Source organism: Carettochelys insculpta, chromosome 4 (genome assembly GCF_033958435.1).
Source record: "Carettochelys insculpta isolate YL-2023 chromosome 4, ASM3395843v1, whole genome shotgun sequence".
NCBI lineage: Eukaryota > Metazoa > Chordata > Testudines > Carettochelyidae > Carettochelys > Carettochelys insculpta.
This window is the reverse complement of record NC_134140.1, coordinates 25,123,490-25,147,614: the sequence shown is the minus strand read 5'-3', so window position 1 is coordinate 25,147,614 and position 24,125 is coordinate 25,123,490. Positions and strand designations below refer to the sequence as shown.

The window sequence follows — 24,125 nt, the reverse complement described above, 5'->3', positions numbered from 1 at the left end:
AAGAACAAATATAGGGAGGCTGGGGAGTGATCCTTCTATTTTATTTTATTTTATTTTTTTACAGAGGTCCTTTTTTACAAGCTTACGTATACATTGGTCTTTTTAAGTACAGAAATGACAAAATACCCACAAATGACAAAACATGTGGCAGAGATGAGAGATAGGTCTGAACCTACCCCAATGGTCAAAATCTAAATCCAGCTCCAGTACTGAATTTTGCAAATACATCTTCCCCCCTGTTTTTTAAATGGGATAATCCAAAAATCTCCAAGCTTTGGGTTCTTGAAAAAATCCCATGCAAATGTACACAGGGAAGTCAAAAGCCATCTGTCTTCACAGCTACCCCTTATGCTCTGAGCTGGAAATGATTGTCTTTTAAAAATACAGACATCCAAATATTTTACCCTGATGTTTTAGTCTGCTACTGTAGTTACTGAGGAATTAAGATACCACCTCCCCCTCAACATGAAATGTAAAAATGGGTTATCATGGCTAATTAATGCATGTGTCAAGTGAAAATAATGCAGCAGTACATCAGAGTGAATTGACACACATTGTCTACTGTATTCATTCCAATAATACCACAATGGCACATAGTTTTTCTTTATGTAAAACCATACCCAAATCTCTACAAAATGAAGAGTTAAGACATGGGAAACCAGGGTCCCTGGGCCATTTTATATGTAGAAGTCAGCAAGATAATAAAATGTATGCTTCATTGTTTGCAGAGAAAGTACCTCTACTATTGTATTTGTACCTTGGTTCCATGCATGGAGCTCCCATGGAAATGTTATCTGCAGTGTCAAATAAAGCAATCACTCCTTGTTAATTAACTATAATTGCTTTAACTAGATGAGAACAATAACAACATAACAAAACCAAATCAAGCTGGCACAGTGAACAGGTCCAGAACCACTTCATTTTTGGCTTCAGTCTCTAGCTCCTGCTCCAGCTTCAGCCAGTGCCAGCTGATCATGTCTTTTGAAATCTCCCAGCCCGTAATACTCCAGGCCTCATAGGTGGCCACTCCCAGGGCCACATTCATCTCTTGTGTAATTCTATTCACTTTTAGCAGAGATACACAGAAGATGAACCTGACTCCCAGACACCACAATTCTGAAAGTTCTACAGCTGACAATGGAAGGTTTTACTTCCAAATCTCCAGTATCATATAGCCCTCAGTAGCACTAAATATCCTACCCTGAACAGTAATCAAAATCTGTCTTTTCTGTGTTCCAGATCCACTTGTATTTTCAATTCACAGACAATGAATGTGCGTGATTGGTGAGAGGTGAGGCTGAGTGCAATGTATTTGAGAGGTATTAGGCTTCTAACATGTGCCTCTTTGGGCCTTTAGCATGTTCAAGATGGAATACTCTACTGCTGAGCCTTTAAAATATCTCTGGCTCCTCTGTCTTAGAGAGAAGATGCATGGGCTGATGTTTGCGTTTTCCTTGACTGACAGGATGTCAACAATAAAAACTGCTTGGATTAGTATTTGCTAGTGTACATTTTCAAAGGCGAACTCCCATTGAAAATGCCACACCTCCTTGTGCCTTCAAAAAAAACTTCCCCTGTAAGGTTATTTCCCTAATACACAGAGCTATTTTTCTGCTAGAATGCCATGGAATGGATGCCCTCCCCATGGAGTGGCATTCTGGCACCTTTTCTGTGGCACCTCCATTTTGAAAGGCAGCTGGGCTATGCTTCCCATTCACCACCATATGCAGCGGCAAAAGTGGCAATGGGTGGAGGTGGGGAATGAGGCTCAGCAGAGCCGCACATGCGGAGTGCTTCCTCCCCCAGCTCAGTGCATGCGCAGCTCCAACTGGGAGCTGCATGGTTCTCCAGTCCCAGCGAGGCTCCACCTGGGAACCACACCGCTCCTGCTGCCCTGGCGCCTATGGTCCACCATGGTCCCAGAGGCCAAGCCCAGTGTGGTGCTCTCACGGCTCTGGCAGCCTGGCACGGCTTGAGTTGGAGAGACCCCTGCAGTGGCATGTACGTAACTTGCCAGCATTCACTGGGGAAGAGGACTGGGCGTACCTAGCTGTTGGGAAGGTGAGGGCATCCGGCTGGGGGCGGGGCTGGGGGCACCTGGCTGTGGAGGCGGGGGGGTGCCCGGCTGTGGGGAAGGGGTAGGACATTCATTTAGAGCAGGGACTGGGGGTTGGAGGAGTGGGGAGGGTTAATACTGTGGGCAGTTTGGGGCTGCGGTGGGGGTAGGGGGTTAAAGCTTGGTGGCAAGTTGGGGCTGCGGGGGACTGAGGGGGCAGTTTGGCGCTAGAGTTCCAGGAAAAAAAGCACTGCTAATACACGATATACAGAAGAACTTTTTGTTCTTGTTGTTGTTGCTGTTGTTTGTGAAAATGGTCAGTTTTTACTATGGTTGTGCTATGTTGTGATTAAGCAATTCTGGCTTTAGCAAAGCTCTTATGAAGATTTCAAAATAGTACCAGCAAATGAAGAAAGTGTGTGTCCTTCTGGAAAGGATCAAAGAAAGGCTAGAAATGAGACTCAAAGGATTACTTTTTTCTAAACTTTAAAATATCTCATTTTTAAAACAGCATTCTTCTTTCTTTGGAATCTTCATTGTAATATTAATCTTCACAGCAAGTCATACTTTATTTAGTGTGAACGCTCAATTTAGCTAAGGACATGGCTTGTAATTCATTTATCTCCTTGAGGTATTATTTCTGCTACCCTAATGGCCTTACCTGCCCACAAGCTTTTAAGCCTATTCTTTTAACAAATTTATTCTTATATACAGTAATTCACTTAAGAGGGATTTCATCGAATGTAGCAATGCCGAAATCTTATGCAAAGCCAAGTTGTTCATTCATGTTTATTAATTTAAACAATGTGATGTTCTTTTTGCTTCCCCTTTGGGGATGTGGCTTTTTATTCATCTAGAAAATCTATTTCTTTCGCACAGTCTCAAAAGGTTACATTGTAAGTAACAAACCCTGTAAATTTCTTTACAAGAAATGCCATCTTTTCATTGCTTTAACAATACCAATGCTGTAGGCACCTTACACTTCTTATTCTGGCAAAATAATACACATCAGCATCAGTGGAAGTGTCACCTGAGCATGGACTGAGGATGCAGCACCATGTTCCACAGGGTATCATTATCTTTGCCTTCTGGGGTATAAATTTTCATTATGGCAATTAGAATTGAACCTCAAATCTCAACTGGCTAGTCCCAGAAACACCTCATCCCAGAGGAAAATAGTAACAACAATCCAGTACAGCTAGTTCATGGTGTAAACCATGAAATCAAAGATCATATTTACCACTGCTCTTTTTGGAACCATGCATGAAGACAAAAGATTAAATTTGGCCCTGGAATGGAGTTGCACCACGTCTGGATTTGACTCATGCTATGACGGGTGCCCAATGGCCTTTCTGGAAAATAAGTTATTACAGAGAAAGAAAAAGCATTTAATTAGATACCCTGGTGTGTCCCATCAAGTGCTCTGGAGAGCCAATGATTTTGAATAGGATTTCATGCAGCAACTAGATCATGGGGCAGCAACTTATAATGCTCACTTTTGGGCCACTCCACACTGAACTAACCAACCCCCTTCAAAGTTCCTACCTCAAACCCAAGTACAGTCAATAAATTAAAATAGTCAAAGCTAGCGATCATGAATCCATGAATATGCGAAGCCAGCTGATCTGACAACCAGGATGGAGGCTAAAGCTCTTAACTAGCCACAGGTGGAAGAAATCACTTCCAGGAACTGTAATTAAACAAACATAAGAACATAAGAATGGCCATACTGGGTCAGACCAAAGGTCCATCAAGCCCAGCATCCCATCTGCCGACGGTGGCCAATTAACTGGGTATCCAATAGCAGAAAGAGTTCCAGAAAGCCCCCTTTGTTTCTAACAATTCCAACTTCCACAGGTAATATGCTTTTCATGAATGGTGATGTTATGGTGCTTGTCGATGCTTCTAAACCCTTTTCCCCCTTCCCAGCAGCATAATCTCCAGCTCCCCTAGTCTTTAGCTTCACCAGTTCATCTTCATTTAAGCACTAATCTTAGTTAGACATCTGCACTTCACATACAGCAATCTCCAGTAGAAAACTTAGTGTAGAAAAAGCTCACATGCTTTTGCCACCATGTCATCTAACCTCGCACCAGCCCTGGAACAATGTTGTGGGCAGTTATGGAACTATTAAAATAGATGGGGCTTTTGGTACTGGAAGTGAATTAAATGTATTATTGTGTCAAAACAAAAAGCAGTCAAGTAGCACTTCAAAGACTAGCAAAATAGTTTATTAGGGCTACGTCCACACGTGAACCCTACATCAAAGTAGCCTATTTCGATGTGGCGACATCAAAATAGGCTATTTCGATGAATAACGTCTACACGTCCTCCAGGGCTGGCAACGTCAATGTTCAACATCGACGTTGCACAGCACCACATCGAAATAGGCCCTGCGAGGGAATGTCTACACGCCAAAGTAGCACACATCGAAATAAGGGTGCCAGGCACAGCTGCAGACAGGGTCACAGGGCGGACTCAACAGCAAGTCGCTCCCTTAAAGGGCCCCTCCCAGACACACTTGCACTAAACAGTGCAAGATACACAGAGCCGACAACTAGTTGCAGACCCTGTGCATGCAGCATGGATTCCCAGCTGCAGCAGCAGCAGCCAGAAGCCCTGGCCTACAGGCTGCTGCACACGGTGACCACAGAGCCCCGCAAGGGCTGGAGAGAGAGCGTCTCTCAACCCCCCAGCTGATGGCCGCCATGGAGGACCCCACTATTTTGATGTTGCGGGACGCAGATCGTCTACACGTTCCCTTCTTCGTTGTTGAACGTCGAAGTAGGGCGCTATTCCCATCCCCTCATGAGGTTAGCGACTTCGACGTCTCACCGCCTAACGTCGATTTCAACTTCGAAATAGTGCCCAACACGTGTAGCCGTGACGGGCGCTATTTCGAAGTTGGTGCCGCTACTTCGAAATAGTGTGCACGTGTAGACACGGCTTAGGTGAGCTTTCATGGGGCAGACCCACTTCTTCAGACCACAGCCAGACCAGAACAGACCAAGTATTGAGTACTTGGCTCAATCTAATTCTTGACCTTCCCCCCCTACCCCTCCACTCTCTGATTTGCTCACCTTGATTATCTTTTTCTGATTTGTCCTCCTTGCTTACTGTTTTTGGTTCTCTATGCCTTAAATATTGAGTCTGTTCTGGTCTGGCTATGGTCTGAAGAAGTGGGTCTGTCCCACGAAAGCTCACCTAATAAACTATTTTGCTAGTCTTTAAAGTGCTACTTGACTGCTTTTTGTTTTGTTAGTGTATACACTAGCACGGCTTCCTCTCTGGTATTATTGTGTGTTTGCGTATTGCTGGTATCTCAGGCTATGGCATCTCACAGTTCTAAAGGTACTAAATACAAACAGGAAGATGATACTGGGGGAAGGAGAAGAATTATTTAAATTAAGCATCAGTATGGGCACAAACATGAATGGATATAAATTGGCCATCGAGTTTGGACTTGAAATTACATAAAGGTTTCTAACTATGAAAAGAATCAAGCTCTGGAACAGCCTTTCAAGGGGAATGGTGGGAACAAAAATTTAACTGGTTTCAAGACTAAGGCAGATATACTTATAGAGGAGATGGTCTGATGAGACAGCTCATAATAGTCAGTAATTGATCTGAAACTGCTAGCAGAAAATTTCTTGAGTCCTTGGCAATGGGACACTAGATGTGAAGAGCTCTGAATTAGTACAGACAATTATTTTGCAGGTATCTGGCTGGGGGGGTCTTGCCCATATGTTTTGGGTCTAACTCCCTGCCATATTTGAGGTCAGGAAGGAATATTCCCCTGGGTCAAAGTGACAGACACCTGGGTGCAGGGGTCACCTTCCACCACAGACTGGGTCAACTGAACATTTAAACTAGTGTAGTTGGTAGATCCTCTGCAACTTGGAGCCTATAAATCATGATTGGAGGACATCAGTAACTCAGCCAGAGTGTTACAGGTCTATTATAGGAGTGGATGGGTGAGGTTTTGTGGCCTGCAATGTGTAGATCAGATTAGGTGATCCTGATGGTCCCCACTGATCTTAAAATCTCTGAGTCTAAGATAGAGCCTTATGGAAATCTGCAGTTTACCCATCTTGATCCTCCTCTTGAGAGGACTGTGTCACCACAAAGAAAATACCAGCCATGCCACTGTGATGTTTCCTGGATTATTGTAATCTGTTTCTCTCGAGCTTCTTTGTGTCTTAGCTTTGCCCACTTCAGTCAGTTCTACAACTAAAATTAAAGTGTTTGTCAACTGCTCTGAATATCTTCCTCTGTTGGCTTTCCATCTCACGTTGCATGAAATTTAAACTTCCCCTAGTGTAGCTCATCTCTTGTCTCCTTGTATGCCCTCCTACTACATTCTCCTACATTACATTCTACCAGTTTCCCCTGCATCTCACAGCCATTTTTTCCCTTTTCCTTTTTCCCTTTTCCTTTTCCCACTGATGATTCCAGGCCACTATTTGGTCCTTTCTTCTAGAAGAGACCCTCATCTCAAACAGACTAAAAAACCTCCCCTGCACCCCCCCTGCTTACAGGTCCTGCCCCAATCCTTATGTCTCATGGCTAGGTGTCCACCATTCCCTGCACACCACCCATCTCTTGTTAACTGAGATCAGATGGCAACATGAAATAATTTAAAATGTAAATAAATCTTTTACTTTAATGACTTCTGTATCAGGCACTTTGCTGGTGTGTTACATCTCTTTCACCTGTATTTTGTATATTTAAATTGGCAGTTGATCTGGACTGGGACCTGGTCTTCTGACATGCCTGCAAATGCCAAGCACTGAGGAGGTGCACACTGTGATATGTAGAAGCATCAAGTCAAAAGTGATAGGCAGGAGCATTCATGAAGAAGAAATCAATCCTATTTTAATGAGGGTACAGCCACACCAACACATGATTCCTGCCTAGTACCCAAGAAAAGTCTCAGAGGGGAATGTGCAGCTGTCCTGTATTCATGCTGAATGCCCTACCAAATTCTCAGCCATAAGAAATATCTCAGATTGTGAAATCTGGTCTTCTCCTACTAAATCTGTTCTTTGTGTGCTTTTGCGCTGTATAGATCTCACAGGGGACACCAGCATTTCTCAAGTTCGGGGCTCTCACTCATAGGGGAGTTACAGGGGTTGCAAGAATCTTTTAGTGGGTGAGGTCACCTTATTACCACCCTTACTTCTGCGCTGCCTTCAGATCTGGGTGCATGGAGATCAGCAACTGTGAGCTGGGAGGCCAGCTCAGAACATGGACCTCCACCAGCAGAAGAGCAGAAGTAAGGGTGGCAATACCATACCATGCTCCCCGTACTTCTGCATTGCTACTTTCAGAACTGGGAAGCCGGAGAGCAGCAGCTGCTTACTGTGGTCCCAGCACTGCAGGCAGTAGTGCAGAAATAAGGGTGGCAATATCATACCAAGCCATTCTTATTTTTGCACTAATCTGGTGGTAGCTTTGCCTTCAGAGCTGGACTCCCAGCCAGCAGCCACTGCTCTTCAGCTGCCCAGCTCTGCAGACAGCACTGCTGCCACCAGCAGCAGCACAGAAGTAAGGGTAGCATCACCACAACTCTTACTACAACAGCCTTGTAACCTCCCCTGACCCCACACACAACCCCTTTTGGGTCAGGACCCCTCCAATTACTGTAAAACCTCAGATTTAAATAGATAATAAAATTTATGATTGTTAAAATCCGATGACTGTGAAACTGACCAAAATGGACTATGAATTTGATAATGCCCTAATCTTGGTTTAGCAGATTTCTACTTGGCTCCTGCCCCATTGCCTGCCTATCCTCTGCTCTGCACTCAAGAGCAACACAGCGAGAACCAGCCAAGAACTTGGGGTTTACTTCCACTCAGTGCAGGAGACTACATGAAGTGTCTAAGCTTATTTGAACCAACCCTCTTCCTCTGCTTATACCTACAGGGAAACACAACCAGCATAAACTCCCAGCTGTGTGCTTAGTGTCATTATTTACTATTTTATATACCCCAAAGTCTACTAGATGTTTCAAAGAGGACAGAAAGACAGAAGCCTAGCTCCACAAAAGGTATTTAGGCTCCTACATTCCATCAACATCAGTGGAAGTTAGGAAACTGAGTACAAGTCTGGATGGGGGTTGAAAGCCTGCCCAAAAGTGTTTGCAATCTGGATTCTGCCACCTGTATGCTGCATACCACTATACCACACCAGTAAGTTCACTAACATGATACAAGTGAAGGGGCTGAACAGTAGGAAAGGGAGAGTGAGAGGGGAAGGTTGAAGGTGACAAGAGGTTTACACAGTCCCTACTTTTCAGGTGGCACACAACACTGTGTTTCTATTCAGAGTTTGTTTCTTTAAATGTGTCTAAAAATAAAGATGGAACAAAAAGAGATTTGTTGTAGTCTAGTTCACACATTAAGTAAGAACGGACAGACTGGTCATACCGAAGGTCAGTCTAGCCAAGTATCCTCTCTTCTAACAGTGACTAGTGCCAAGTGCCCCAGAGGAAATGAACAGAACAGGAAATCATCAAGTAATCCCTCCCCTGTCGCTCACTCCCAGTTTCTGGCAGTGGCTAGTGAGACCTTCCCTGCTCAACCTGGCTCACAATCACTGATGGAACTATTCTCTGTGAACTTATCTAGTTCTCTCTTATATCCTGCCATGGTCTTTGTCTTCACAACATCAGTTGTGGCCATCACAGAAGAGGTGAATTTTGAGATGAGAGTGTTGGCTTGGAAGATTAGACTCAGCTGTTGTTCTATACAAAAAGGGAAGCATGAAAACAGATACAGAGAGGTTCATGGGAGAAATGGATGAAGTTGATATTGTAAGCAGCGCTCAGGAATCAGGGAGTGGTGTAGTCAGAGGCAAAGTCAGACAAGCAGGGAATAGCAAAATTATTTCCATTATTGGCTCATGTGGAGTGTTCTCTATGTACTGACAATTGTGCTGATTTTCTATCATGGTTTTAAATCACTGCCATGACTGATGAGGCTGAGAATGATGCCTGTTTCTTCCACAAGGATACATATATAGAGGGGCTAGAACCAGGGGTGACTGAGTCCAGCAGCACCCTCTTGCCTGCAGTTTCCACCATGTACAATGTTCACAGTCTGATTCAATGGCTTTCAGCAGCCCCACCACACAAAATTGTGCCTACACCCCTGTATGTGTAGTACATGCACTCAGAGCCTGATTTTTCAGTTCTTTCCCATGAAAGACTCCCATGGAAGTCAGGGGAAGTTTTGTTTTGTTTGAGTAATGATTGTAGATATTGCCTTTGGTGATGTACTTCAGTCATGTACTAGGAACAACAACAAACCATTTCCCAAACCTCTTTTGGAACCTTTAACAATTAAACCTGGACAACTTACACCCCCTTTCAGACATTGGTACACTATCAGCTGTGGACACCCTGCTTTGCTTGCCCATACAGACTTCTGATTTCTGTGGGCATTTGGGGCATAGGATTAATATATCAAACTGCAGTACTGAAAATCCACTGTAAAACCTTCAGTAAGCAAGATAGAGTATCAAACTATACTCCTCCAATACAGAACTCCAATTGATTCAACAAGAACAGAGGTGATGACAGATCCCAAAGATCTAGGAGGAAAAGCTGGAGAGGCTATCAAGGGGGCTTTGGGTTAATTTTTTGTCTGATAATTTTGCAATGAATTAATTCACTGTGTTTAATAAGAGCCCTGGAGGCTTAAAGCTGCACAGTACTTCTTTTCTAACTTGACCCGCTCACTAATTAGCTAAGGTGGAGTTTGTTTTATGCACTGAGCTACTGTTATTGTTTTGAAGACATAAGCACAGGCACCTCCTGTTAGGTTGTAAACTCTTCTGCAAAACAAACACTCCGCACAGCACAGAGACAAGACTATTTGTCTAACTTGTTTTTTTGTTATTTTAAAGAAGTGAAGAGCAAGTGAAAGAGATTTTTAGAAATGACAATGTAATTCATGGTCTAGGCCTGCCAACTTTGGCTATGTTCTTTTTTGCCTTTCATTTGGTCCCAACACCAGCACTGGTACTGATGGATATGACCACAAAGAGAATAAGGCACCTTCCATTTGAAATTCCCTTTCTTTGTTCTTGTTTATTTTTGTTCTAAGAGAAAGGAAATGGTGAGAGCTGATGAAGTTATAAGACACTGTGTATTTTAGAGGCAAACACCTTGTTCAGTTCTTCTCATTTCTTTCTTTATTCAAATTTGGGCAGCGTATAACTCTTGTTAACACTCATTTATGCATTATTTGTATTAAAGAACACATGCAACTCCCAAAGAAGATTGGCTCCTTGTTGTGGTAGGCAAGGTACACATACTTTGAGCTATCCCCGTCTGGAACAGTGTACAGTCTAGCAAGAGTGGAAGGAAAACAGAGGCAAAGTGGGCTGCCCAAAATGCCACAGAAGGTTTGTGACACAAAGGCCTGGCCTACACTAGGGATCAAAGTCAATCCCCGATACACAATTCTAGCCATACCATTTGCGTAGCTAGAATGGATGTACCAGGATCGACTTTCTTCCCTGGTGCAGATCAGGGATCTTCATGCTTGAGCCAATGTTCCTTACTGTGCGTGTCAGCCTGGAGTACCAGCGTCAACAGATGAGCCCAGAGAGATTGATTTTGCCGCATCTTCACACGGGCGTCAAAAGCAACCCCCAGAAGATTGATCGTGGCTCTATGACCCCTCACCTATAAGTACAGCCATGCACAGAAAGAATATAGGTTTCTGGACTCCCTGCCCAATGCCCTAGCCACGAGACTACACTCACTCAATAATTCTGACACCCCCTGCGCAGGTGTGGACTGAAAGAGTTCCAGTAAATGATGGGTTTAAAGGAGTCCCTTTAAACGTCGGATGATGGGAGGATATTCCATGTGACATTTTTTTTAATTGACATATTGAAACCTTTGTAAGCCCTGAAGAGTCTGCAAGCGTTGCAGCCCCGGCTGGCCTAACCTCTAGCAACCTTCCTGCAGCGCAGGGAGAGCGGCTGAACAAATTCACACACCTCCTTGCCGAGCCCTCCTTTACCAGTTAAGGGCTGGCATTAGGGACTGGTCAGTTTCGGGGTGCCTGAGCTCCGCCGCTCCCCAAACAAAGCTAGTTGGGGTCTCCTCCACTCCTGCCCCGCCCCCCCACCCCCCCGCAGCCTGGAGCCCTTTGGTCCCACCTGCCCCTGGTACCCACATTTCTGCAGAAAGCAAAGGCGGGAGGGGCTTTGTGTCGCTAGCGGAGCGCTAGGCTCCGTTGTGGCCTGTGGAAGGTGCGGGGCCGGAACGCCCCCAAAGCGCTGAGGGGTGCCCCGGAGGTTAACTCCCCGGCTTCTTTGTCCCCATCCCCGCTGCAGCTCCCCGGGAACCCCCACGCCGCCGCCCAGCGCCCAGTGCAGGAACCCCGCTGGCAGGGCGGCAAAGAGCCAGCGCAAGGTCCCCGGCAATGGCCACTGCCTCCCGGGGCGCAGGGCAGGCGGGGCTCGGCTCCCATCATGGCGCTCTTCAGCTTTCCTCTGCTTCCCGGCCGCCGCCGCCGCCCTGCCGGCCTCCCGCTCGGGGCTGGGCGTGGCCGGGAGGCCGGAGGGGCGTGTCCCCGGGCGCTAGGGAGCGGCCGGGGCCCTCGGAGGCCCTGTGCCTGCCGCCCGGCTCCCTCCCTCTTTTGTTCTGCTTCCCGGCCGCTCCCGCAGCAGCGCCGCCGCCTTTACCGCGCCCGCCCGACACCTTCCCCGCGCGGCTCCGGGGGCAGTGGGGCAGCCGCGGATCGCGCCGGGACACACCCGCCCCCCCCCCCATTAGGTCCATCCCGGTGATCACACACGGGTGGGGGGAGTCCCCTTCCTCCCGGCCGCCGCCGCTCGCTCCAGATGCTGAAATCCCCCCGCCGCCATAACCAGCCGCGCCCACCGCCCGCATCCCTGCTGGCCCGGCGCCGCGGTGCCCGTCCGCCCTGGGGGGCCGGGTCCCCCCAGCCCGCCCCGGGCTGCGCTCACCGTGATGTGGGGGATGCTCTTCTTGCCCTGGTAAGACATGCTGCCGCCCGCCGCCCCGGGGCAGCGCGATGCAGCGATGCCAGGCGGGGGAGGGGCAGCGCGAGGGGCGGCCTGGGCAGCCCTGGCCCCGCTTTTCGGGTGCTACCACCGGGCGCGTCTCCTCCGGGGAGGTGGCCCGAGCTGCGCGCAGAGGCGGCGGCGGCGGCGCTCTCCCGGCTGCAGAGCGGAGCAGGATTCGCTCGGCGCAACCCAGGAAGCGCTTCTGTGCCCCCCCTCCCGCCCCCGGCCCAACCCATCAATCCAGCCGGGGCCTCCAATACCGGGGCTGGGAAAGGCCGATCCCCCCCTCCCCCAGGGCTGGGACAAAGCCCCGATGCCCCGGCTGGCACGCCGCGTGGATGCCACCCCCCGAGCCCCCGGGGGAGCGCGTGGCAGCGCGGAGGGGCCAGAGCAGGTGGAATTCACGTGGCGCTCCCTGAGCGCAGCGCGGGCGAAAGCCTCGCCCTTCACCTGCCCGGCTTCCCTCCTGGCGGGCAAATCCCGGGCTGAGACCCAGAGCCCTAGTTTCAGCTCGCCCGGAAGCTGAGGTCTGGCGCCAGGCCCGCGTTCACTTGCACAGCGCCCCCTTTTAAAGGTCCCTGCGGGGTTTGTGCCGCTTTCCCAGTGCCACCTGCCTCCCTCGCTGCTGGGAGATGGGGGTGTGCGGGGAAGGGGGATGGTAGCTGCAGGGTTTCCTCCCATCTGCCCAAGCCGCTGGCTAAAGATAGCTGATGGGATAGTCTCTTTCTCTGTCACACACTCACACACACACACTAACACACACTCTCAGACGCGCACACACAAACATGCTGTCTCACACACACACACACAAACACGTGCTCTCTCACACGCACACACAAACACGTGCTCACACAGACACATAAACTCTCTCACACACAGACACACATAAACACTTGCTCTCACACACACAGACACAAACGCTCACACACAGACACACAAACACGTGCTCTTTCACACGCACAGACACACACAAACACACTCTATATCTCTCTCACACAGACACACACACACACTGTCTCTCTCAATTTTCAGGAGAGGCCAAACCATTGCTAATTTGCAATCACATACAGTACTGACTTTCAGGGGGAGACTGCCTGAGTCCCCAGCAAGAATGAGCAACTTTGGTTGCAGGAGGGAAGAACACAAAGCCGGTGCAAGGCGGCACCCAAAGCAGAGAGCAGTCTTATGTTGACAAAGTTGAGGTCATTAATAGGAAATAGAGAAGGTGAAGGCTGCAGTACAGCTGGCTACACCTGATGGTGGCCTTCTGCAGTCAACCAGAGCCTAGTCCAATTTCTCAAAAGTCACCCATACTTCATCTGGCCCAAAACTGTACCCAGTGACCATTTACCATCCTAATGCTGTCTCCCATGAGTACAAACCAGGAAGATATAGCCAATCCAGGCTCAAGACAAACAAAAGATTTTTGCCCCTCTGGTGAAAGAGAGACACAAGTGCATATTGGCAAATATTCTGGCTGGGTGTGGTAGCAAGCCAAGTGTGGTGAAACGTGGAAGTGATTTGTTTTTGTCTGGGGGAGGGAGGGAGCATAGGGCCAACCTGATCAGAGATCCACCTCCGAAGTGAGAAAGTAACTGCACAGGCCTGTTTATTTTAGAAGGGGAAATATTATAATCTCTCAGGAAAACCAGTTCCCCAGGTGCTGTGATATAGGGTGTTTTATTCATGACCTTTGCCACTGGCTTCTATGCTACCGATGTGGGCCTGCCCAGACTGCAAGAAACTACTCGTGGGAGAACCCACCTGCTTTGCTTATTCCCTATTTTATCTCGGTATCCTCTTTGTCCTACTCCAATAAGGGGAGGTGGGGGGTTGAAGATCGCTTGCCCCTGGGAAATAGAGGGCAACCAATTCAGGAGTCAGGCCATTATCCCGTGCTAACCTCAGCAGTGCAGATGTTAGACAATAATCGTGGTTTAAGGAAAATGCCTGAGTTTTGGGCCCCCCTTCTGTGTGGTTACAGCTATAAAGAATCTGCTGCGGATGCAGTGAAACCACAGGGGGATTCAGATAGTGTGAGATCAGCAGAGAAGGGCAAACCTCACAGTAAAGCCAGGACTGGGAAGAGGTGGCTTTGGTGCAGGTGGAGGTGGACAGGTGTGGTTTGACTTATCAGGACTTTTCCCGGGACAGGAAAAGTGGAAGTGATGGCTCCGTTTTGGACGGCTAGGCCCTTGGGCTCAGGATTTCAGTTCCAGCCTGAGCACCCTGCCTTGTTAGGCTGGATGGGACCATCTCAGACAGCCTGGTGGGATCTGGCGGGGTGTTTGGTGGTTCAGGTCCCTCCCAGAGAGGTCTCGGAACCCCAGGGGTGGCTGTGTCCCCAGGCAGGAGGGGCAGGGGCCCTTGTGAGAGAGATTTCCCAGGGAACACCAGCCGGGCCCTTTGCTGTTGGTTCAAGCCCGGGGAGGGAGGAAAAGGACCAGGAGCGCGGCTCCTGAGCGCGGCTCCCGCCGCAGTGACAGCCTCCGGGGTAATTGTTCCGCCCACGGGCAACCCGCAGTGCCCAGCCTCAGGCGGGAGACGCGGCAGCTCTCCCCCAGGCCAGCCGGAAGGCGGGCGATCCCTGCAGTAACCCGGGACCTACCGGCAAGCCGCAGTAGCGCTCTGCGGCAGGGCTGCTGCTGGGGACCCGGCTCTCTTTGCTGTGGCCGCTGCGACACTCCTAAGGCCCGGGGCTCGCTGGAGCTGCAGCCGTGACTGGGTCTCGCATCACCCCCACCCCCGGCAGCGCTGGTCCGAGCCCCTGTCCCCTCCCCCTCTTACCTTCCCATTGTCCTGGCCCTGCAGCAGCTCTTTCCCCAGCGGGTATCGGATCTCCACGCCCGGGGTCTTGTCCTCCCGCTCCCCGGGGGAGCTGATCACGGAGCCGGAGACCTCGCTGACATCGCTGGCGGTCTCACTGTAATTGTCCGCCCCATCCAGCATCATGTCGTGCCGGCTACCGCTGCGCGGGGTCCGGGAGCCCTTCTTCCCCACGCTGTAGGCATCGAAGTCGATGGTTTTGTTCTCGTAGGCCCCCTCCACCGAGGCGAACATGCCGCCGTATTTCTGCCGGGGGGTCTGGGCCGTGGTGCCCGGCCTGGCCAGATACACCGGCAGGTCATCCTCCTTGTTCCAGTTCCGCTTTCGCTCGGCCATGCTCGCTCGGCGGCTCTCCGCCTCCCTCCAGCGCCTCTGCACCTGCCGCTACCGGGGCGCGCTCCTGGGGACCATACGCAGTGGCCCAGCGGGGCTGGCTGGTGGGATCCGTCCCGTGGGGAGAGCCCCCCCCACCCGCGGAGGGAGATCTCGCGGGGGGCTCAGCCAGCCGGGCTAGCGCGCAGCACGTGAGCTAAAGTACAAAGAGAGCGGGGTGGGGGCGGCTGGCAGCGCTAGGCGGGTGGAAAGCCAGTGGCGAAGCTTCAAGGACCTCCCGGCACTCGCCCGCCTGTGTAAAGAGCGAGCCAGGGGAGGGGACCCCCCCCGTGCACACACCCCACACTGCGCAAAGCGCCCCCCTCCTGCGGCCCCACTGCGGATCACCTGCCTGCGTCCCCCCCCCTCCCCCGCACTGCCCGCGGTCTGCGGGGGAAGAGCCCGCGGTGCTGTCGCACCCGGAGAGACCAGGGCTTCCCAGCGAGGGGCGGCGGGGTGCAGGGGCACGGCTGTTCCCTAGCTGCCCGCTTCTGTCAAAGGGCTCCGGTGCCAGATCGCCCCAGGCGGCTTCGCGCTCTGCAGCAACTTCGGGTGGGCGGCCGCTCCCGCCCGCGCTGCAGAAGTTGGTCAATTGCTGCGGCGCCGGCGCCGAAGGCTAGCCTGGCTCCTGGCAGGACCGCTCCGGGCTCCCCAGCAGGGAGGGGCCTTTCCCCCGTTGCTCCCCGGGGCCTGCAGCAGCAGCTGCAGCGGGGGGAGCCAGATCCGCGTGAGCAACCTGTCTAGCCAGCCAGCGAGGCCGGGCTGGAGGCGGTGGGGAGGGAAGAGCCGTCGCTGCCAGCCTCTGACACGGAAGTAATAGCGCCGCGCTGGGGCGAACCGCGCCGCAAACCCGCCCCGCCAGCCGCGCTCTGCAGGGGGCGGCCGCGCCGCTGGACTAGGCGCGAGCGCCTGCGAAGCTGCCCCGGGGCGGCAGCTGACAATAGCTGGGCGCGCGAGCGGCGCAACAATGCAATGCCGGGCCCTGCGAGAGCGCCTGCCTGGGAGCTGTCCCTTCAGCACCTCAGTGAGCAGCCCGGCTGCTACACCGGCCCCAGGCCGTGCAAGGAGAGCCGCACAGCCCCCCGTGCACAACTGCGCTTGTGCGAGTGGGAAAGAGCTAGGCGAGAATCGCACTGCAGCAAACCGGCGTCCCCTCACCAGTATCTGTTCGTAAACCAGACAGGGGCGAATGGAAAAAATGCACAGAAAACACAGGACTGTGCTCACAAGCAGGGAGAGCCGTATGCATATTCCCCATTCTTTTAAAACACATCCACACTAGTTTTAATGGAATTGCATCTTCTTATAACCAGGCTGAATTGGGTCCATTCTGTTTAAATAAAGATTCATGATTTGTCCAGGTAACGATTTTAACTTCGACTGTAGCAGTGAATGAGTGAATTATGACCCTGCTTTCCAAAACAAATTAGGGGACTTTTTTTTCCCTAAACCAGGCCAAATTGTTGGACTCTCACTGTTGTATGCAAGATGGTTCCAAAGGCTAGCGTTTACACCTTACATAGATTTCAATCCCAGTTGTGGTTTAAGGCAAGTAACTGAAAGCAATGCTATTTTCCTGACAGTCAAAGCTGTTTTCATAAACATTGTTAATGCCCTTTGTACTGCTGCAGTTGCCTTAAGGATATTCTCTATTGCTCTGTGCTAACACACTTCCACAAAATGATGCTGAGATTAATAGGCTAAGTGAAGCTGAAACAGTTAATCGATGACAAAAGCTGTTTATTGTTGCTATGCAAGGAAACAGTAGATGTTTGCTATTGTAAAACAAACCATAACAGACTTATCGTATAATTGTGTAAGGCCCATAGAGTCATTTCTGGTGGGCCACAAACTGAAAACAATTGATGATCAAATACTCTATAGGCCATAAGGGAATGTAAGAGTAGGAGTGATAGAGTGTCCCTCCCTCACGATTAGAGTCAATGGTCCCCTAGGAATCTGGGAAGGAGGTTAGTTCAGGAGGATAGCCTTCTCCTATATACATTACCACAGACTGAAAATGTATATGAGGTTGTGATATAACATACCAAGTACAGACTTAACATTTCTCCCCTGCACACTGGGAACTTTTCCTCTTTTGGATGTATCAATAACACTGGGAAATTGGCTAGCTCCTTTGCATAAATGGGGCTGGGATGTTAACTGCTGATAGAGAACTGAGTGACCAACTGATTGTGACAATCACAGGGGAAAGGAGCAAAACAGACACACATAATCCTATATCTTCAGAACTGGCTTTAAGAGTTGTATCATCTATTAATGCCCCTTGACATAGACTATATTACAGGTAAGGGTTTCCCTAGATTGTGAGGAAAATTATTTCTAGGTGGTGACTTACTGAGATACTTCTCTTGAATTAAGGGCAGATATTGATTTTTGTTGAGGGTAATATACCAGTTTATTGAGAAAGGTGAAAAAATCAGTAATCCCAGAGATAATAAATTTTCATAGTTCATGAAAGATGAAGTCAATGGGTGTAATATTACACACTCTCAATGTCTTCTTCATATATATTAGGCAGGTTCTCTAGTAAGTGTAAAGATGTAATTAATTTTCATTTCTAATTAATATGCTAGTCAGGACAGGAAATTAGATCTCCAGAAAAACACTACCTTTGATGGGCCAATCGGGAAGCAGAAATTTGCATATGTTCTAACTGACAGTCTTTTGCTTAAAATCTAATGGGCTGTGTCTCTTCCCCATGTATGTCATCAGCAGTGCATGTGGTCTGAATGGTTAGAATAATTCAAGCTTTCAAAAGTGTTGATTTTTATGGGGCAAACAGTACAAACCTTTTGACTGTGTTCTAACATTTTCAGGTGAGCATGAACCAGTAGTTTGCTCTGGTCCATAGTAACAAGTAATGTAGTCTTGCGCCATCATAAAACATGACACTAGGCTAGTTGCTCCTTTAGTAGGTTCACAGCTTTCAAACAGGAAACATTTTTTACACGTCAGAGGAAAAAAGCCTAGGGCACATAATATTATCAAAATTGATTTTTTTTTTGCTTTGCCATCATAAAAGTAAGCCTCTTGAAATTTTATTTTATCGATAACTTTGTTCTAAATGCTCAGATATTTTCAAGTCCACAGACCTGTTTTATAAATTGCTGGCTTTATGATAAAACTTGAACCAGATACAATTCTCTGAATCATGATCTGGTTCCCAGTTGCCCCTTCGGTCTGTGGGTTTCATCCAGAAAAGTATGTGGTATGATGTCAGGTTGCTTAAATATAACACCATGGTAGAATTATCTATGGATGTTATGGATGTTAATCTGGCCTCAAGACAGTCTGGAAAGAATAATGCAAAATTTGAGGGCACATGCACACTATGTTTCTACACAGATCTCCTAGCTCTTCCATTAGCTATCCTATCTGTATGTGTATCTATCTTTAATACCAATGACCTATGTTCAATTCAGAGGAGGCTAGGTACCTAAGATCAGATGACTGAAGTAACACATATAAGCAGGGTTGCTTAATTTAAAATATTTTTAGTCACATAAAAAGCCTGACTATGTCAGTGGAACCTCAGTTTTAACCTTAATACTCTTTCAGCATTCATGACAAAATTCATGATCTTAAGGGATTTTCAGGGTCTAGAGGCTGGTGCTGTCCTTCTCTCTCAGGGTCTTGGAACCCATGTTTAGAATAGAGACATTTTAATATTATAGGGCTCCTCTTGCTCGGTGCTGGGCACCCAGCTTGCCATGAGAATTCACCACTATAGAGAATTGGATCTGTGGCATTACTTTGAATCCAACAAATTTCCTGTAATTAGCTCTTCAGACCCTGTAAATACATCCCTTTACATTTTGTTTTTGTGCAGTCAGTAGTCTTATTCTGCTAAGACTTACACTTGTGCTTAACTTTGTCACTTGCCACACACCAGAGTAAGCAGATGTATATTATGAACTTAGTTCCCTAGCATGTAGTACCAAGCTTTTAACTTTTCATATAGCCATATAATTCCCTGCCAAAACCAACCATTTTTTAGAGTTTTATTTATACCAATACTACTTCAAAAGCTCTATCATCACACTGGAACAAATAACTAATAATTAAACATTTTAAAGAAAGTTTTTAATTTAAAATATGCATACATTTGAATATACAAAATTATGCAAATTATACTTTTAACTAACATAGAAAAATACATCTGGTTAACAAGAAAAAATGTCAACATATTTTACACAATTTTGAGTGATAGTTACAAATTTGTAATAATCATAAGGTAGACTCTGTGACTGCATTACAATTCTGTCTCGTCACTAGTTACTTTGAAGTTAACATGTATGTACATTTAATTACACAAAGGAAAAATCCTAAAGTGAAATTCATTGCAGAAAAATATAAATAAGATCCAAATGATAATGCCATATTTTATGTCACTCAAGTGAAATCAATTAGCTGTTCCATTTTAATTCCCACTGGTAGAGGTTTACAAATAACAGCAATCTTTCTGAATGTATTTACAATAATTTTTAAAAAGGATTCAGCTGTAACATTTGCGTAATATATCTCAAACTTTGAAGCTCTAGGCTTTGTGCATTCTTTGGCACTTTTACAAACTGGTTCTAATTTGTACCCCTAACAATCAGCTTTTTGCAAGTCCTAATATCACACTGTTGTATGGATGAAAAGCTGATACACATATGGAGGTACCGCTCAAAAGTCTCATCCGTATGTTGCGTATCCAAGGCTCCCAATAAATTTTGGTCCCAAGAAATGAGAAAATAGCCATCCTTTTCAATTCTTTACTCACTACATTAATTTACACAGGCTTCATATGCTCACAACAAAAGCCAGAAGCCTTATTTATAGACAAGCTACAAAAATCTGTGCCACACTGAATCTTGTCATTTACAGTGTAAGCCAAGGAGTGATACTATTTACACATTTTCCAACCTCCAATTTAAGATACAGGAAGCAGAACAGAACATAATCACTTTTGGAGTCTATTTTAATGTCAGTGTCCATCACTGGCTAACCCTTAATTCATAATGAGTGAAATTCATTCCACACAAGACCACCTAAGATCCACTTAAAACTACTTTTAGTGGTATCTAGGGTATTGTGTAGGCTCTCTGCACAGAAGCGAATTTCACCTAATATAAATTAGCTCTCTTTCAGTATAGAAAAGCAAGCCTGAACAGTTCAGTGCTGACATATTTATATTTGGAAATCAGCTGCTGCACATGTACACTTACTCCTCTCACTGCAATTTACATTTATACATCATATTAATATTTATCAGAGGGGTAGCTGTGTTTCTCTGTATCCACAAAAACAACAAGAAGTCCTGTGGCATCTTATAGGCTATCAGAGTTAGTGGAGCATAAGCTTTTGTAGGTAAAGACCAACTTCTTCAGATGCATGGAGTGGAAATTCCAGAGGCAGGTGTAAATATACAGGCACATGAAAAGAAGGGAGTACCAATCGAGAGGAAGGCCAGAGTTAACGAGGTCAATTCAGTCAGGGAGGATGTGGCCCACTTACAACAGTTGATGTGGAGGTGTAAACACTATATTGCAAGAATCCATGTGACATAATAAGACAATAATGAGCACAGATTTACACCACAAACAGTAATAACTCTAAACCAAGTCAAGCCTCTATAGTTTCCTTAGCTCGCTTCTTATCTGACCACATGTTGTCCCTGCTGTGCATAGGCAGTGGTGATGAGTGCATGATATTTATATCATATGTGCTGCACTATCTATGCACAAGTTAAAAGATAGGATGGAATGTTGGTCTCCCCATTGAAGTCAATGTGAGTTCTACCATTGACTTCAATGGAAGGTGGATTTGTGCAGCACATCAATGATAAGCTGAACTTTCTTTGTAGATTTGACTCCAACTTAACATTCCTAGTTGGCTAATAATGATTTATATGGATTCCAATGGTAGAATTTGAATTAGCTGTTTTAGTTTTGTATCCTACTTTGGAAACAGCAGTAGATTTTGTAACCTAGGATATGTAAAGGGACAAAAATTCCTGTCCATAATACCACGTCTACTGATTGCTAATGCAAATATGTTTGGAGTCCAAGGCACATTATGTCTTAAAGGAATTCTGTTCAACCAGGAAAGAGGTCTGCACAAGTTACTATAACCCAAAGGTCTGTTCCCCCTCTGCCTCCTTAAGGCACTAAAGGCTTTCCAAAGGATTAGCTGCAATAGCCAACATGAACGTGTTTTTCCCACCAATGCAAATTAAAAATACTAAAATCCTTCATCTACATGCAATAAATACAGGCAGATTTTTCAAATACAGTTGAGAATTTCCACTTTTTAAAAGACACAGACAAATATCTATGATGCCTGAATAGGGGGTTTATTTTGAGAATTGTATTGGGCGTATAAAATATTTCCTAGCCAATTGCATTAGCATACATTTAATATAATTGTCATTTTGTGATTCAGTCACTATACTTCATGCATCTGTCAACTGTTTTGGTGCAAGTAGCAGAATACAATTTTCCAAGATGCTGTAAAGAGCATTGCTTGATTAGAAATATGTCATGAGTTACATGTTCAACATCTTGCAACTCTCTACACAGTAGAATGTATGGTAATAAGTGATTTAAGAAATAAACCCTATTGTATATGCAAAAATGTCCACTTTGCCAATTCTGTTTGTTTTGTTTGAAGTGAGAACAAGGGAGTATATTTACACAGAAGAACTTAGTAGCAGCATCTGAAGATTAATTGCAATTATTTTAAACAGAAAAATATTATGTATATAAATCAAGTCAACTGAAGCACCCAGTTTTGCTGTCTGAGAAGCAGCTTACCGTATGCCAGAAATGCAGAACCTTTAAATAATCAATAGCAATTCCATTTTATCCTGCTTGAATTTATCACACACTGAAGCATGAAGAGAGACAAAAATAGTTCCCCTGTGCTGCACGGACTTTGCTTAATGGAAGCATTTTCAGCTAAACAGATTCAATAATTACTAGACACTTTTTTCCTGCTCACTGCAAGGCAATTGTAAATTAATCATTATGCTCCCAGCCTGGCCTAGCCACAACCCACAAATTCACATTAATACCTCTGCTGCTTTATTATAATTATTCACGCTAAAGATGAAATTTCAGTTCCAAATCTGCTGACACACAGAATGAATCCACCCATCTACTAGTTTAATGAGCTAACAGGTTTTTACAATACTGGAAGACAATTTGGCAGGAGGTGTGCAACTTAAGAAAGGTGAATGTGGCATGTGCCGCAAAAGAAAGATAGCACAATCTATATTCCTTATGCTAATCAAGCTTTTACATAGGCCGAAAGCCTGAGAGAAAAAAGTAGACAAGTTCATTATCGACATTTATACTTCATAGTGGGAGACTGTTCATAAATACCAGGAAACATTCATGATGACTTAGCTTAACACTTCATTCAAAAATAAGAATGACGGTCTAATTGTATGCATGTTTTGCAAATGATATATATGTTGCTTCTCTCGAGGTGGTACAGGCTGCTAATGGCAAGAAACCCACGTATGACACAGATTTATTTTAAGAGCACTTACTTGTAGTTAAGCTGCAAATGTTGCCATGCCAATTTGCTAATCATAATCTATAAAATGCAGATGAAATTAATCTGACATGGGTTTCCTTATTTTATTAGCCTTGTACCTCTCTTCAAAGAATTTCTGACATTAGCAGGAGACTAATCACTGTAGAGATCAGCACATTCTAAAGGTTAGCTAAAATAAAATAAATAAAATAAATGAAAGATTGCAAAATAGACTGCAAGCGCATTACATAATAGAGGGAAAATTAGTAATTTATATCCAATTTTGCTCCCATTCAAGTCAAAGGAAGTTTTGCTATTGACTTCAAAAGGAGCATGAGTAAGCCATTGAAGTAAGACTGTAGACACTCACATTTACCGTTACCCTCTGTTCTCGTGTGCAAATACATCCAACATATCTGAAAGCACACATAGCTGCTAGTGCTTACAAATAGGGACACAAATATTAAATATATGCTTACCAAATTTGGATGCATCAGTGTGTGGTCTGCATGCATTAGTATCCATTTATGGGCACATGCAGGACCTGATCCAGCAAAGCATGTGAGCACCCCAATAATCCTTCTTAAGTTCAAAGGGACTGCTCACAGGATTGAAGGTGAGTACGTGCTTTGCTGAATTAGGATCAAGGGAACAATCCTTCTAACTTCTGAATGCCTAGAGGTCTTGGATGAGTAAGACACATAGTGCAGTTGATGCTAAAGGAACTCAGTGCCTTGAAAGATGAGTCCATATACTGTGATGTCCTGAGAAGTGCTATGCAGCCTGAACTCCCATACAAGCACATGGAATTGAGGTCTCATGTAGCCACGCACAAAGGCATCCAAAGGATTTGAGTAAAACAGAATTTCCTAAACATGCACTAAAATATTAAGATTCTGTAGATTTATATTTGATTGGTTTGCATCACCAACTTCCAGTTAAAGATGAGGATCAGTAAGTCTTTGTGGCTTCTCAGCTTTTTCCTTAGAGAAACAGCTGTGGCAGCTGCTAGACTAGACACATTCTCTGCAATTCCTTCAGCCCGGCTTTGTTTTTTCTTTGCATATCTGATTCAGTCTTCCCTGTATAAAAAGGACAAACACCAAAAATTAACTATAACATTATAACATAAATCTGCAGCTACAGTTCTACATTTTATTTATACAGGGATGTTAGTCAAGTAAGACCAAGACAAAACATTTGCTAATAAACATTATGCTATTTTTGTTCTTCTCCGGCATGTCTTGGAATTCATAAGACTTACAAACTTCAG

The 24,125-nt window shown here is 46.2% G+C and overlaps 1 protein-coding gene across 2 annotated transcripts in view; it reads right to left on the bottom strand.

Moving 5' to 3' along the window:
* The window catches only part of CRMP1 (collapsin response mediator protein 1), a 65,475-nt gene extending 50,207 nt beyond the window's left edge, over positions 1 to 15,268 (bottom strand). The window contains exon 1 of one of the 2 annotated variants that reach the window (XM_074991718.1): positions 14,894 to 15,268. In XM_074991718.1, the coding sequence (XP_074847819.1) occupies positions 14,894 to 15,268 (375 nt within the window). Of the gene's footprint in view, positions 1 to 12,046; positions 12,167 to 14,893 lie in introns of those variants that run through there. The other variant, XM_074991719.1, reaches the window with a different exon arrangement.
* Between the last annotated feature and the right edge of the window lie 8,857 nt (positions 15,269 to 24,125).